The sequence below is a fragment of the Anguilla anguilla genome, chromosome 17 (genome assembly GCF_013347855.1).
Source record: "Anguilla anguilla isolate fAngAng1 chromosome 17, fAngAng1.pri, whole genome shotgun sequence".
Lineage (NCBI taxonomy): Eukaryota > Metazoa > Chordata > Actinopteri > Anguilliformes > Anguillidae > Anguilla > Anguilla anguilla.
Window position 1 is genome coordinate 19,289,055 of NC_049217.1, and position 15,501 is coordinate 19,304,555.

The 15,501-nt window shown below is 41.4% G+C and overlaps 2 protein-coding genes and 1 long non-coding RNA gene across 3 annotated transcripts; 2 read left to right on the forward strand and 1 right to left on the reverse strand.

Annotated features, from left to right (window-relative positions):
• Positions 1 to 422: 422 nt before the first annotated feature.
• Positions 423 to 9,661, forward strand: fam234b (family with sequence similarity 234 member B). Its single transcript, XM_035399112.1, has 13 exons — positions 423 to 841; positions 1,480 to 2,019; positions 2,355 to 2,477; positions 3,821 to 4,060; positions 4,685 to 4,800; positions 5,602 to 5,761; positions 6,208 to 6,343; positions 6,563 to 6,757; positions 6,916 to 6,997; positions 7,169 to 7,333; positions 7,575 to 7,707; positions 7,860 to 8,062; positions 8,555 to 9,661. Exons 1-13 carry the CDS (start codon positions 805 to 807, stop codon positions 8,555 to 8,557), a joined length of 2,133 nt encoding a protein of 710 aa, XP_035255003.1. The 5' UTR covers positions 423 to 804; the 3' UTR covers positions 8,558 to 9,661.
• A 622-nt stretch (positions 9,662 to 10,283) lies between these two features.
• Positions 10,284 to 12,447, forward strand: LOC118217256. Its single transcript, XR_004763148.1, has 2 exons — positions 10,284 to 10,604; positions 12,016 to 12,447. It is a non-coding gene; the product is annotated as an uncharacterized LOC118217256 (long non-coding RNA).
• An 868-nt stretch (positions 12,448 to 13,315) lies between these two features.
• On the reverse strand, positions 13,316 to 15,049 carry ndufa6 (NADH:ubiquinone oxidoreductase subunit A6). Its single transcript, XM_035399120.1, has 3 exons — positions 14,855 to 15,049; positions 13,749 to 13,864; positions 13,316 to 13,543 (listed from the first exon to the last, which is right to left on the reverse strand). The coding sequence occupies exons 1-3, from the start codon at positions 14,991 to 14,993 to the stop codon at positions 13,412 to 13,414; spliced, it is 387 nt and encodes a 128-aa protein (XP_035255011.1). The 5' UTR covers positions 14,994 to 15,049; the 3' UTR covers positions 13,316 to 13,411.
• Between the last annotated feature and the right edge of the window lie 452 nt (positions 15,050 to 15,501).

Sequence of the window (15,501 nt, forward strand, 5' to 3'; positions counted from 1 at the left end):
AAGGCACACACCATTCACACACACCCATGGGCAATTAGCCTAAAAAAAAAGGTTACATGCAAATAATAAAATGTTATGGAAATCCATCTCCATATGACTAAATGAGCACATACAACTGGAAAGAAATAATCGTCAAGTCCATCGCCCTCCAGTGTCAGTGGAGGATAGGCAATTCCATCAAGCAGGTCCTGTGGGAGATGAGGAAAATCAAAGTCTACCGAAAGACATCAGTGGACCTGATAATTTAATTTAAAATTAAGTAAACAGGCGCATGATTGTTTGTAATGCAAAATTGTTCACCTTTTAAATGTTCCTGTCATTGTGGTATTGTGTTTCATGCATATGAATTTGGTGTTTTTGATTTTAAAAAATTGGTTTGCGTGTTGTTCTGTGAAAGTTAGCACATTTTTCAGATGTTGAAGCTTCGCATAACTTGTTCTCTTCATGTTTAAAAAAAGAAAATTCTTGACTTTTAAGAATGTGTTTTTATGCTATGAAATTTGTAACCAATGAAGACGCATTGTGAAAATTTGTCTTAATGAACAAACACAGATAACTGAGAAGAAATTATCAGTTACATTGTTTAACCAGCATTATAACTTCGAAATGCGAAACATTTTAAAATAATGAAAAAGCATAATTGTTTGAACAGATTAACGTTATGTTTCATGATGACATGAGTAACGGAACTGAAGAAAGAAGAACTACGGATCCCAGAATGCGTATGGAGTGGGGGTGCATGAAAAACATTAATACCGTTGCCTTGAATTTGCAACGGGACTCCCCACATAGAAGCTGGAGAACATGGCTGCAGCTTTGTCTCGAGCACTGAAATTGCCTGGTAAGACACGGAATACGCATGCAAATTATTGTTAGTATTTAAAACAGCTAGCCATAAATATATTTACAATGTGGTGGACGTGTAATAATAAAACTACTGTACTTGTGCTGCGTTGTGATGCAGTAGTAGCTAGCTAGCATGCAGCTTGAATGGCCATTCATTTTAGAGATAGGCGAGCATGTCAGGAAACACAGTGTCTATACGCGATGTATTTATTACATCAGGACTTTCTGCTTGTTCGAGAGATTAAATATTTAAATGTATCTCCATCGTTTATGCTGTGCTTCAGATTTCATGTCAGATGGCTAGGTAACGCATAGCTATGCGCACTGCTAGACCATCTGCAAATACCCGTGACGCACAAGCTAACATTCACCCGGACACCATCCGGGATAACATGCTAACATTACCAATTCAAATAATATTCATGTGTTTTCCGACAGTTACTAAATTATAAAATTTATTCGTCCTAAAATGAGTTAGCTTGATAGCTTTGCAGTCATCTGTGCAACAACCTTAGCTCAAGGTATGTTAAAATCCAAATGGCTGTGGCATGCTAGCCGTGTTACTTGTCAGCGAGATAGTCAAATTAATTGTATGTCCAGGAATGCTCTGCTAACTTTCGTCTTCCCTTCTAGGAAAGAAGAGCTCCGAGCTGGGTGAATATGACCCTCTCACTCAGGCAGACAGCGAGGACGAGAGTGAGGAAGATGACCTCGTCCTTAATTACCCTCGCAACGGACTGGGAAGGGGAAGCTGTTTAGGAGCAGGGGCAACAGACCTGCGGACCGGTAGGGCAGGCAGGCTAGTGGAAGATGATGAAGTGGAGGAGGATGAGGAGGAATGGAGGGAGCAGTACCCAAGTAAAAACAGACAGGAGAAAGAGGACCTGAAGACCAGGCAGTACTGGAGTCAGAGGGAGGGCATTAGGGATGTAGGGAGCAACGGTGGAGGGGGTCCTGGGTCTACAGGGAGCTCAGGGCTGGGTCTTGGCTCTGGTTCGGACCTGGATGAGAAGGCTGCCAGGCTGAGAGGGACTATCCGGACCGCCTTTTTCCTGGTGCCACTGTGCTGTGCTGTGCTGCTGGTGCTCCTGTGTGCATTTCTATTGCCGTGCAAGCAGGGGGAACTGGACAATGGGAGTCCACAATGGGAGAGAGAGCTGGGTGAAGTTGGAGGTAAGCCATGGATATGCAGGTTACGTGGGTTGGGCTGGACTGAAGGGTGCAACATTGATCTGAGAAACTCAGTGGAAAAGGGTAGCAGGGCTAATGTGCCTTTCACTGCATTTGCTGTTGTAAAGAACAGTAACTCTGTACAGATTAGGACCAGGTGCTGATTAGCTGACTAGCTGAACTACCTAGCAGCTTTTTAATTTGTACTCGTCAGTTACAAATACCAACCACCATAGTGATGTGCATTGTAGAATGAACGTCCAGCACCCACTTGTAAATAAGTAAAGTTAACAGTTAAATTAATTATAGTCTCCTTCATGGTGTTGCTTTCTTTCCAGGTGGTTTCTACCCTTCTCTAGCACTCTGGGATGTAGACAGTGATGCCACTGAAGATGTGCTAGTTGGAGTAGCACAGCAGACCAATGAAAGCCAGCCTGCTGGTTCTCAGGTCTACAGCAAAGGTAACTGTAGACACAGCATGTGAAAATTACCAAACACTCTGCCACTCCTGCTCCCCTTTCAGGGTAAATAAATATATGTATACATTTAGATAAAACATTAATATGCATATACCCCTACACAGGATTGATGACAGAGCTGACACACTTTGCTTTTTACCTTAGCAGGTTTAACAATGTGCTTTTCTCAGAGGGGTGTTGGTCATTCCAAAGTGCTGCATGGCGTAGTTATATCTGTTTGTTAAGCCAGACCTTACACAAACATGTGTGTTCCCACACCAAATGTCCTGTTTCTTATACATAATTAAAATGAACAACAGTGCAACAGTGAACAACAGTGCAGCCCCACCTGGGAATCATTGGCAAGCATTGGGCTAGAAGCTTTGCGTCTGTATCTGAATCACAACTGCCACCTCAACTGTCATTGTTTACGTTCTCTAGTGTAGCATTAGCATGCTATAATAAGCAGTGTGCAGGGTGCTGTAATTATGACCCTGTCTTTTCTGCAGTCTGATTTTGAAGCATTTGAAATCTACTACATTCCTGTAGCCACCTTAGTATATATGAGTTCATGATAACATGATAAAGCTATGATCACTTCAGTTAAGAGAGATCAATCATATTGACTTTTTGTTATCCAAGAGATGACTGATAACCTATTCCCTCAGTAAGTGGTAATATCTAGTCTACAAACAGTACTGGCACAAAATGTGGAGACACTGCATTTATAAACAGTTTGACGATTAATGCAATATTTTGCAACTATTTCTCTTTTTGGCATTATAAATGTGGTGTGTAATAAATGTAATATCAACACAAAGCAAAAATTAATATATAATGACTATTTGTGGTAAACAAGTAAAAATCATTGCACCTTCCTATATTTATTTGTTCATACCAAAATAATTTTTAATGTTGTAAATTTTATAATCAGCTTGAAAATGTATTTATTTGTCCACTATTTTTCTAGATAAAATATTAACATTCATGTAAAGAAAACCACATTTTTTGGCTTGTATACTTAATTTCAAATTACTGATGGTCACATGTCACAATGCTTACCACTTGTGTTCAAGAAGGTAGCAGTTTCAACAGATAAAAATGGTTCCAAGAGAAACGGCTGGAGAAAAGGCAAAGATTAAAGTTTTTAGAGTACTAAACTCCTTTTAAGCACAGTGTTTCCATAATTTGTGCAAGTACTGTATGTGGCTCCAATTCCAGGCGTATAAACAAACGGTGTATATACATACACATAGAAATGTGTGTATAAATGTAAAAGCGGTATTAGTTGATAAGAGCGATGGCTAAATGCTAATGTAATGTAAATGTAACTTGCCTTCCCTCAGAGTACAGCGTCTTGGCTCTCTCTGCGGCCAGCGGGAAGGAGCTTTGGAAGACGGACGTGAGGGAGTCGGTGAAATCCATCCAGTGCGGCATGCAGCCCCAGGCTCGACCTGCAGGGGGCAGACTCCGAGCCTTCCTGCAGGGCTCGCTGGGCCCAGAGGGGGCATCTGCGGGACGGGCCCAGAGGCCCCTGTGCCTCGTAATCGGATCGTCCCGCATCACGGCAGTCAGCGGAGCCACCGGTTAGAACCGAACCGTCACTGCGCTACCCCCTGCCCCCGTTGTGGAAATCTCACCTCGTTGGATGGGAAGAAGGGTGTTTTGTGCCTCTGGTCTTTCATAAAACCTCAGCTCCTTCTTTCTCTTAAATCTGCCTCAGTGTTTTGTATGAAAGAGCATGACTGTGTGAAACAGTGTTCTCACTTCAGCTCTTGCCTTCTGAATGAATCCCTTGGTTTGCTCATCAGAAAGCTGTCCCTGGGAGTTGGATGGTAATAATGATAATTATTATTATTATTATAATTATTATTATTATTGTATTATGTAATTCATAGTAAATTCCTTTTGAGACACTGATACAGCTAAACTCAAACTCAGCTGAACTCTTGAGAGCAGCAGATGGTTTTCTGTGTCAGCACTCAGAATGCATACCACCCTGCCTGTGATCTACTCTCACCCAACAATTTGCCGTCAGAACAGGAGGGATGTCGATCACATTTCATCTTTCTGTTTGTATCTGTGACAGGGTGTATCCTCCATATTGTGTCATTTTTCTAGTGTTCAGAGGAGCACCAGTGTAGCTCTGTGCTGTTGTACTTCAGTCTGACAGTTCAAATATATTTGCAATTTTGAATATTCACCCTCAGGGAAGAAGCTGTGGTCAGCTTCACCAGGCAAGATCGTGTCCCAGGCAGTCTTAATACCGGACCTCAATGGAGACTCGGTCCCTGACTTCCTGATTGCCACTCTACCTGTTGACCAGGTACGCTCCCATCGACAAGTAGTCTCGTCAGATGTACACTGTCAATCATTCCAGTATCGTATAGATGTGGTGTCAAAGCTAACGGTTTCAAGTGGGGGCAGACATATAATTACTTCACCTTAAATTCATTAAATAATATGTGCACTATTTTGTTATTGCATTCAGATATTCCATAATTATTAATAATCTACAATACAGCAGCACTCTCTGTAATCTGATATACTCTTCACGCGACAACCACTTCAGACAAGTTCAGACTGATTACAGTAAACGTAACTGCAACCACACCATGGGATTCATAGATGGGCTGAGAGTTGGCCAAACGGTCTCCCCTACGATATTTCTTGTAAACCTTGCAATGCTGTGTCATGAATGGAATGCTGGAAGAACATTTACAGATTGGCCAATGCCTAGATGGTTTTCTCTCCCGAGACATTCAGGAGGTCTGACTTCATTATTAGCAGCCGAGTCTTACGCAAAGTCAGTACAGGCGCAGCTGTTTTGAGTCTTATGCAAAGCGAATGTAGGTTTCCCCCTTGAGGCTGTAACCTTGTCTTTCTGCTCAGACCTGCTGTTTGAGCAGAGTATTAGTTTACACAGACAAAGTCCACTCAGGACACACTCACTGTACACACACAGTACATACTGTTAACACCTTTTTGGCTGGACCGCAACAGTGGGACCAGCCCTATAAACGCGAATGTCTGTGACTGAGTGATGAAGTTACACCATTGGTCGGCCGGTCCAGCTGTATACTAGGTTTTGACCTGGTCTTGTTTTTTTTTTTTCTTTCTCCCGCAGGTCTCGTCTTCCTTTGGCCTTTCGCTGCTCCTGCTGTCAGGAGTGTCTGGCAATCAAATCGGACACTCTGTGACCTTTAACCTCACAGCCCGAGGGAAGCCAATTGGGCCTGATTTGCATGTGACCGGCCTGGGGGCGCACTACATTCTGCTTGGACTGGGTGAGGCTACTCTTCATGTTTCCATATGAATAAACATTGCAAAACGTGCAAATAGACAACGCTGTGCCATTCAAGTTATTCCTGCCAAAAACCCACCAAGCCTGCCTAGGCCATTGGGGTTTGCAGTTATGCTGGATTGTGAAGTCCACTGAAGAGACTTGCACACTGCACCACATGCTTATTTACACAGGCAGCATTTACTCAGTCACAAACCGGAGATCACTACTGCTGCAATGGGTTTTCCACATTGCATCCTACTGAGTGTCAATATTGGACACCATTAAATGTGTACACATTTGTAAATTTCACTCATACTTTTCTCTCATGTAACAATATTAAAAACCTAAAACTAAAACTGGGTTTGACTGAACAGTTCATTTTATTTATTCAATTTTATTTGAAAAAGCATGTGAAATTAATTTCACATGCATATTTTCCCCCCTCAGGCACTGTGGAGGCAGCCTCTCTAAAAGACATATACATTCAGGCAACTGGCAGGGCACCTATTTCGCCCATCCTGAAAATAAAGGACCCCAGTTGGGAAAAACTGAGAACAAACTCCTCTCTCATACACATTTCCAGGTAGAGAGCAGTCCTTTATCAATTTTACCTCAATTTAATGATTTTTTTAAATGGCTAAATGCTTTAATACATTTTTGTAAGTTTACATCTCTTGGATATAAATAACTTATATAACTTCCCTTGAAAACTCAAATATTACAGATCTACATTGGATGTGATTGATGGTGCGTTTATCATTTGCATCCAATGAGGTTTTCTTTCCTTTTTCCATGGTTTCAGTAACAGTGAACAAGTTGAGTTCATGCTCCCTCTTGTGGCTGGATTGTGCAACAACCACAACAACTTCGACTCTATTTCCAACCTGAACTCCAGCCGCAGTGACTGGGTGCTGGTGTGTGGGTCAAGTAAACTCTCGGTGCTGAGAGAAAGCGACACCCACGCCAAGTGGACTGTGAACTCTGCAGACATACACGGGTGAGACATACAGAGGTCAAGAAGACCGATCGAGAAAAAACATAAAGAAGGGAGAATATCTTCCTGGCACTGAAAGGGGACAGAGCACTATGAATGTGATGAAGTAATCCATACGAGTATAACCAGTATCTTCCCATCTTTGATCTGCTGTTCCTCAGTCGTCCTGCCCCAGGTCAGTTCAATGAAGATGGCATTCCAGACCTCCTTATCCAGCAGTCTGTCTCTCCTGGAGTAAGAAAGGTAATTATGATCATACCCCATAACCCAGCAACTTACAGTATATCTTCTGCATGTGACTGCAGTAATGACAGTACTATGTTCTAGCCAGAACATATATTCGTGACACAGTAGTCAGACTGAAAAGCGTGGACCTTCATTCAGCCATGATCCTACCTACTGTTTCATCTTCAGGTCCAGCTGATTGATGGTGCGAGTGGGCGGGGTCTGTGGGAGGCAGAGTTTGTGTGCCCACAGCTGGATTTAGAGGGCTCTTCCATTGCGACTTCCTCTGGGATCTCAGTTTTTCTCTTCTGGGCTGGAGAGCTCCAGACACTAAAGAACATCACCAAGGCTCCTGTGAGTGGAATTCACATTTCCCCTAGTTCATCTGAACTTCACATATGCTAATGTATAAAGTATTTTAAATTTGAAGCTGTAGGCATTTATTGTAACTAAGTAGTCCTATATGGTCTTCAGGTAAAATCACAACACTTCCCTTTACATTATTAGGTTGACCACAAGTGTATTTTGTCTATTGTTGTGTATTTGTCTTTTTTATAGTCATTTGCTTAAATTTTGATCTTGTTTCCATCTGAAGGCTTCTCAAGGTGTGGTTCCAACTGTGGATCCAGCTAACCCGGTCCTCCGAAGGCTGTACTTGTTGCATCCTGCCTATCCCACAGTCCTCATGGAGCTTACGACCACCACAGACACCTTGCTCGCTGCTGCAGGTCTGTGACTGTGTCTGTGTGCGTTTCAATGACATTGACAAATTGTCTCTTGTGCATCTCTTCTAGCTTGTATTACTTGTTGTATGGGACCCATGTGTGTAAATATCCTCTGGGGTACAGAGTGTACAAATGAATTTCTCTCTGCCTTACAGTCAGTTACCAGGAACAGCAGAAAGATGCGTCATACATTACCATTTCCGCTCGGCCTGCCAAGCCAGGGGCTCAGGTGGTCAGGACCCTGAGCTTGAGGGCCTCCATTGGAGGAGCGAAAATTGTGAGGCTGGGTGAGGACAGAAGAGCTGGAGCCTTTGAGATCAGCAAGTTCTTCAGAAGTCTCTCCTTCAGACAACATCAGGTAAGAACACATTAAATGTTCCACTGCAGAGCTGGAACAGGGACAGATCATTTATACTCCTTTTTAAAAAAACAAAGGTGAAACCAGGCTAGTTTTTGTGTTCTTTAATAGTCCATTTCGATGCAGGCCCCCTTAGAGATGGGCTGTGCGTTATCCGCAAGCGTAACATTTCTGGTGCCACCAAAACCAGAGGAGACAAAATGCACAAACTGTCAGCCTCAAACTGCAGAGGAATTCCAGAACTTCTTCTCCGTTTGGGCGAACTAGCATTCCATGCATGGCCATCAGCTTTACCTGTGTGTACAGGGGCAGTGCAAACGCAGTCACGCTCTGGGTCAGCCAGGTTGGCCCTGGCACACGACAGCCAGGAAAGGGGAGACAGCCAGTAAATTTAGTGCCATAGCTTTTATGTCCCCACTGCCCTGAAGGATGTGAGTAGATAAGAGCAAGAAATGTTAAAAATAATCATTTTGCTGTGTGTTTTGTGTCTAGTGAGCAGAGAATATTATGCCACTCAAGCTGGCTAAAGGAAACCTGAGAAGAAGGGCTCCATGGAAACGCCAGGGAAAAGTAAACCGCATTCTGTCTCATTCAGCAAGGGAGACTCATTCTTACCGTTTACACTTCAGTTCTATGTTAGTTTAAATTTCTATCCATAAATGTGATTTTAATTGAGCTCTAAGTAATATGTTGTGGGAAATCTGGAATATGGGAAGAATATTTATTTTATTTTGAGAAATAACTGTAGGTGTATTCTTATTTATTTACCATATCTAAGCAGATTTACTTTAAGCAAGAAATGCACTACTGCACAAACCCTGAGCAAAGCATTCTGCATTAGCTGCAGTTTGTGAACTTTTTTTTGCATATACCATTAAATCAAATGCACACACACACACACACACACACACACACAAAAGAACAAACTCATAAGCTAACCATCTGCTCCATTTGCAGTAAAATGGTGCCATCCAGTTTTCCCTCTCTGATGTATGGCACTTTTTCAGACTAGAAAAATGCAGTTACTGACCCCCGAGGTCACATTACCCCAGTTCACCTTGCAGCGTAGTACTATAGCCTACAAATAGTTCTGTGGTATGTGCTCCCCTGTGCAGTTCAGTATGGGGGTATAATTTATGGAGTGTGTAAATATTTGTATTGCTGTACAGTACTGGTAAGCAACCCTGTTCCTGGAGATCTACCATCCTATAGGTTTTCTTTTCAACCCTAATTTATACCTCCACGCCTCATTCAACAGCTAAATACCTGCATTGAGCTGCTGATTATTAGATTTGGGCGTGGTAAATTAGGGTTGAAAAGAAAACTCCAGGTACAGGGTTGGTTAACACTGTTGTAGAGTATTCATTGTTCTGTCTGATTTACTGGAAGGATGTTATTCCTTTGGACTTGCAAATAACAATAGTTTCTAAAATATTTAAGAGAATATTGCATTGCCACTTGGTATTGTATGTTTATATGTTCTGTAAATATTAATAAAAGGTACTTGTAAATAACACTGATATTAAAATGCTGGAGTGAACTGAGATGGTGTTACAAAATGACAAAACAATTAAAAATATTTTCAAATGCCAAAGGTGACCTGAATACATATGTGATTATTCAAATTGAAACACTGAAAGTATTACAAAAACTTCCGGAGTTTTTTTTAGTTTTGTTGTTGTTATTGCTAGTTCTGTTTTACTATTTTCATGTTTTGAACTTCAATCCCCCAAATGCCCCTATAACAGTCATTGAAAGTTGGCAGGTTGTCAGAAACTAGATGCATGTAGCTAAAATTCTCTGCGTTGCACAACAAACTCTTGGCCAATCGGAAACAAAATTTAATATCAATATACTCGAGAAAATAAACCATCCCTTTAATAGACGTCACTACATTCACAATGCTGCAACAGCTGATCGATCTATTCTCTTGGATAGGTCACCTCACCCTACTCATTGAACCCACTACTATCATCCCGTCCATAAAACAACTTAACATATGCAAAAAAATGCATTAAATGACATAAAACTGAGTGACGGGGGTATTTAAAGGTTTGATTAAAAAAACTACTGTATGGCGTCAACTATTTCCAAAACGGAAAGCGCCCTCAAGTACAACTGTCAACTGTTTTGTCAACACAGGTCGTTACCAGGGCGTTCCCTCCTGCTACAATCTGTGTTACCAGTGCTGACCATATATTATCTCTGGAGGAGTGGTTTGACGCTCGGTAAGACAGCTAAGAGAAAAGATATCCAACTCCCAGTCAAGAGAAAATGTATTTATTGCAGATCGCCATGGTGAAAGGCGTGCACTGAAACAGGCAAGGCAAGGGCCCGCCCCGAAATAAACGTCAGTCCTCTAACAGACTACAGTCAGGAAAAGATGGCGTCGGCTGTGTTTCGTCTTTCCCGGCTCTCGGCTCTGAAAAGCGCCGGAGTTTCAACACTAAATACTGGGACAAAATGCCCCGCTGCGCGTTTAACACTGTACCGAAACACTGTCTCCACGGCATCTGGCGGCATTCCACCACAGCCGGTGAAAGTAAGTGTGCATAGAAAAAGGAGATCGCTTCTTGCCCTTTGGAAGTAACAAACTATGAGAGAGAGAGACTCGACCAAGTAGCTAGGTTTCTCTTAAAAATTGCAGTACATTTAATAGCGTAATAAAATAATTACAGATAACCACAGCGTTACTATTCGGGATCCGTAATACAAATGGAAGCTCGAGGTGTTTAATTGACAGTGACAGCGGCGAATTGGCATACGCTAATACAGTCGGTTGCAATTGATAAGGCAGGAAGTTAGAACTTTACGTTAAATATTAACAATATAATGTTACTGCTATACTGCAACCTACTAGCAGATTTCCCTGATAATAGGCTAGTATCAGTAGACATTGAATGGACGCATTTACGTTATACATGCTACATTTATCACAATGCATTGCTTGTTCCGGGAAAGCAAGAAACTGAGACAAAGCTTGGCCGAAGGCAACCTTATCGTGCCGGGGAGCTAATAGTATCTGATTTGTGTATGTCAGCCAGACAGACCAGTTATAAACCAGTAAAGAACAGAAATCCTGAATAGAGTAACAGTGGTCTTCCTAATTGTCATTCAGACCTCCTTCGGTCTTTTCCGGATGACCGTGGTGACGGTGCCCTTCCTTTACGTGGGGACATTGATTAGCAAAAATTTCGCTGCCTATCTGGAGGAACACGATATCTTCGTTCCCGATGATGACGACGACGACGACTGAACTAGCGGCAGTAAGCAGCGACGTACAACTTGCAACACATGGATATGAACACCGTACCCAGTAACTTAATATACCCACGTACTTTGAACAGTTAATACGCAACTCCTTCGTCATGTAGTTACCTTCGTGCTTCATACATTGATGCCAATCTGTATGATGTATGGTTCAAGTTTAACTGAATTCGTTTACAAATGAAGTGTGGTAAAAGCGACTGGATGCGACGAATATGGTGTAGGAAGAATGAATTGTCGGTGCAAAACATTTTTTGCCTGACATCAAGATGTTTGTCAGTTGGTAATCGACAACTCTACATTGTAGTATTCTGTATACATTACACCTTGGCCTGATGTGCCTATGCATCATAGACTGAACAGTGGCAGTATTAGAGATATTGAGTGTAAGAAGTTGTAGAAATGGTGATAAATGTTGTGAACTAGTAATGATTTTACTTTTTTCATTATTTGCTCCAGTTACAGTACAGATCATCCATTAGCAGAATTGATTTCTTGTACAAATGACTTAATTATTAAAGGAGACTGGGGAGTAATGACTTACATTTTACACATTTGGATTGTCAAGTGATATCCATCTTTAAAGTATATTACAGAAAGAAAAAAAAATCATTAAATCTGAATCCTACAACACATCTGCAGCTTTCTGACTCAAGGTCATGGATTTTCCCCGGTTCTCCCTGCAGAGTATTTCCACAATGGCCGAGCCCAGAGGGAATCAGGGGAAGAGGAGCAGCTTACGAAGATTTGGCAGCCGTCAGTCACTCCTCCAGAACATGGCTGAATTCCCTTCCTCGATTCCCCTTTACCTCACGGATCCTACACCTTCTATTTGAAAGAGCAATACAGGGTGCTGCTCTCTGTCATTCATAATTTTCGTGTACAGTTTAAGCAAAAAGTGAACCGTGTGCATGTCAGATTCCTTTGACACCTTGTTTTACCTCCTGGAATGTCTTTTTATAAGAAAAAAAAGCATAGCAATAAAACACTACTGTATAGTGTTTTCTTTAGACCTATATTAACTGAAATTAAAGTGCAATTTGATTTTGAGATGCGTGAAACCTCTGAGTGTGATGTCATTCAAACAGTGTCTGAAAATAAAGCATTCAAGCCAAGACCACTGGGGTGGATTGTCTCTTAAGTAAGCTCAGTACGACTGCAGTCCAACAAAAAATTTGTGCAGTATGAAAGTAAATAGCTTGTTTTCACTAGCCAACAAATTACTGGACAAGGGAACCAAATCCTGGAGGCAATATCACCTATTTCCCTGTGCTTCAACTACCTGCACATGTCCTTAAATGCTAAATTTTAAGGTGTACTATACAGGATTTTAAACTTGAAAATATCATAAAATAGCCATGCTAAGGCATATCTATGATGCACTTGGCAATCTCAGTCCTTACACTTTTGCCGAATTTGTGAACCTTTACCTGTATTTGTTCTACAATTAGTTTGGGATGTTTCTGGGTGTGGTGCGTGTTTCTGTGTGGGGAGGGGTGGGGTCAGATTTCAACAGGGTTTGTTATGATAGCTAGCTAGCCACTGTAATGGCCCAAATACAGTGAAGCAAAAAAGACAAGCCTTTTCTGTTGGAGCTATAAGCAACCTTACCTCTAGCTATGCAGCTATGGTTTCTAGATGTCCAGTTTTTGAACGGAATGTCCGGGTTTCAAAATATTTGTATGTTGGGTCTGTCCCAATGTAGTCTAATATCCGGTCCAAGTAATTGTTGGGAGAAATTTACCAGTAGTTTCTAATGAATTCACGTGTCTGTGACTCAATCAAGTACTCAGAGGTGAGTGGGCGGGGTTGAAGACAGAGGAGACTTCTCTAATTGTAAACCCAGGCTAAAAAATCCTGCATACTATGCCTTTAACTGACCAAGATCAGGTCATTTCATCTGACAACGGGCAGCAAATATTCAGAGTTAACAGCACAATATCTTGACAGATTTAAAGTGTAAAGAATGAAGACACAATAAAACAATTTAAAAAATCGGGTATCATGGTGTATATTTACAGATCAACAATTGGAAACTCCTAGTTACACTGGAAATAGGATGAGGGGAAGGGGTGACAGAGTTCAAGGGTCATGCCCAGAGTAAAATTTCGACAGGAAGTCTGTTGGGCGAGGGGTCTCAGTCTCATGGAAGTACCGCATGATATGAGTCTTCTGCTTCCAAATATGTATGGTCTCCTGCAGGTCCATCTTACCCTGATGGAAGTCAGATGTAGGTCAAAAATATTGACATAGCAGATGACTTGCAAAGGTATAAACCCCATTACATTCATATACAAACAACCGGAATAAATCACTTGTGTGTGTTGTAACTAGTTGATAAAAAAAACTAATTTTTTTAATCTTCAAATGCTACTAATAATAATAATAATGAAGTCGTATAACTGAAGAGGCAATTTACCTTGATGACAAGCATGTCAATAACTCTGGGATCAGTGATGTGTCGATTCTTGTTAAACATCTCTCTCACTTTGTCTCTGCCCTGCTTAACCGTAATGTCCAGCTGGTATAATGAAACTACAAATGAGATGCACAACATTAGGTCAGAGATGGGCAAGAAGGGTCACATCTGTTTCTGCATTTCAGTCCAAATGCTGCTCTTAATTAACCCGATCATTAATATGATCAGACATTCTAGGAACATTCTGTGATATGAACAGCAGTTGATTAATGCTATTTTGCCTGTATACTTGTAGTGTAGTGTTTTATTGCAGTCTAATCTGGGAGTGAACCGGTTTTTCTATACAACTACTTAGCTGACTGAGCCAGGGCAACTGTTGGGAGCAAAAACCTGCATAGACACAGGCCCTCTTGGAATTGATTTAGGTGAACAGCTACATTCTTCACAGAATTAAACAGCACATAGTTGCACTGGGTACTATTTGTTCATAAGGGATTCCATTCAAAATCCAAGAAGGGGAGGGATTATCACAATGGATATTGTACAGAAGTTCAAAGTATAGAACTTGAATTAAGCAAATAGGTGATTAGGTCTTAAGCAATTGAAGAATGAAAGATGTACCTTACATCAAACGGACACTAAGACGTTACTGCCCAGACCTGTTGATTTCTAGTAAAACTAACGTCGAAAATAACGTCAAAGTAGCTACCTTGCTAGCTGGCCAAAATAAAATATCTACAGATAATTTAGTAAGTTATCTTGACATAACTTGTCTTTATCAATGCACAAAAGGCTAGGCCAAGACACATTGCAAATTACACAGCTGCTCACCCTCAGCAAGCAAGATAAGCCCGGCCACTTAGATTGCTAGCGTTACAGGCTTAATCGTAGTGAGGCAATTATGAAGCAAAAACCCCAGCGACTCTAATATAAAACATTAATGATCAAACTAACAATTCCGCTACAAGACCCAAAGGAAGAGTTAACAAAACCACCTAGCTGGCATGTAGACTAGGGGCAATATACACTAGCTAACGTTAGCTCTGCGACCTTGACGTCTAGTTTTGGCTTGGCCGTGTTCAAATGACCACGGAAGATATCTTTACCTGTGTTTGGCACTTCTCGGTACCAGGCCCTGTAGAGCTCCCGAACACGTCGCTTGGCCTCATCCAGGTCTCGACTGAAAATTGGTTTAACGACTCGGACAGCGCCAGCTGCACCGCGGGTTGCCGCAGTAGTCGCCATGTTTGTTGCTGCGTCCTCTACCCTGTCGGCCTTTGCGCATGCTCAGTTCCCATAGCAAGCCGGAAATGAAAAACAGATGGTTACAGACCACAGGACTCCATACACTCAATGGGCCAAACTTTATAATGAACCATCAACTTAAAAGTTCACCTGGTATTATATTTCATCTCTATAGATGGAAAGAAAGCGCAGTCATCTATGGTTTACTTTTTTATTTTGTTAGATGTTATGTATAGTACTTTGTGTCATGCATGGAATGTGACATCATGAATATGTATTGCAAAAATACATTATTCCTTACCTGTAAGCAAAGAATAGCATTTTCTCACATTTAACCATTTGGGATGTCAAGAAGACCAAATCTTATATATGTGCATAGATGACACTTGATTTAACCAGATATGACAACAAATCTATTCAAAACATAAAGCCTCACGTACCTTTTTTTTGTTTTTGTATGACTGGATCTTAGACTTATAATTGGGTAATGTATAAAGTAAAGCTGTTA

Excerpts from the sequence above, each read along its gene's own strand:
- fam234b (XM_035399112.1), top strand. The coding sequence starts at position 805 with ATGGCTGCAGCTTTGTCTCGAGCACTGAAATTGCCTG. Across the intron at positions 6,344-6,562 it reads TCTCTCATACACATTTCCAG|TAACAGTGAACAAGTTGAGT; the intron begins GTAGAGAGCAGT and ends CCATGGTTTCAG. Across the intron at positions 6,758-6,915 it reads AACTCTGCAGACATACACGG|TCGTCCTGCCCCAGGTCAGT; the intron begins GTGAGACATACA and ends GCTGTTCCTCAG.
- ndufa6 (XM_035399120.1), bottom strand. The coding sequence starts at position 14,993 with ATGGCGACTACTGCGGCAACCCGCGGTGCAGCTGGCGCTGTCCGAGTC. Across the intron at positions 13,865-14,854 it reads CCGAGAAGTGCCAAACACAG|TTTCATTATACCAGCTGGAC; the intron begins GTAAAGATATCT and ends TCTCATTTGTAG. Across the intron at positions 13,544-13,748 it reads TTGACATGCTTGTCATCAAG|GGTAAGATGGACCTGCAGGA; the intron begins GTAAATTGCCTC and ends GACTTCCATCAG.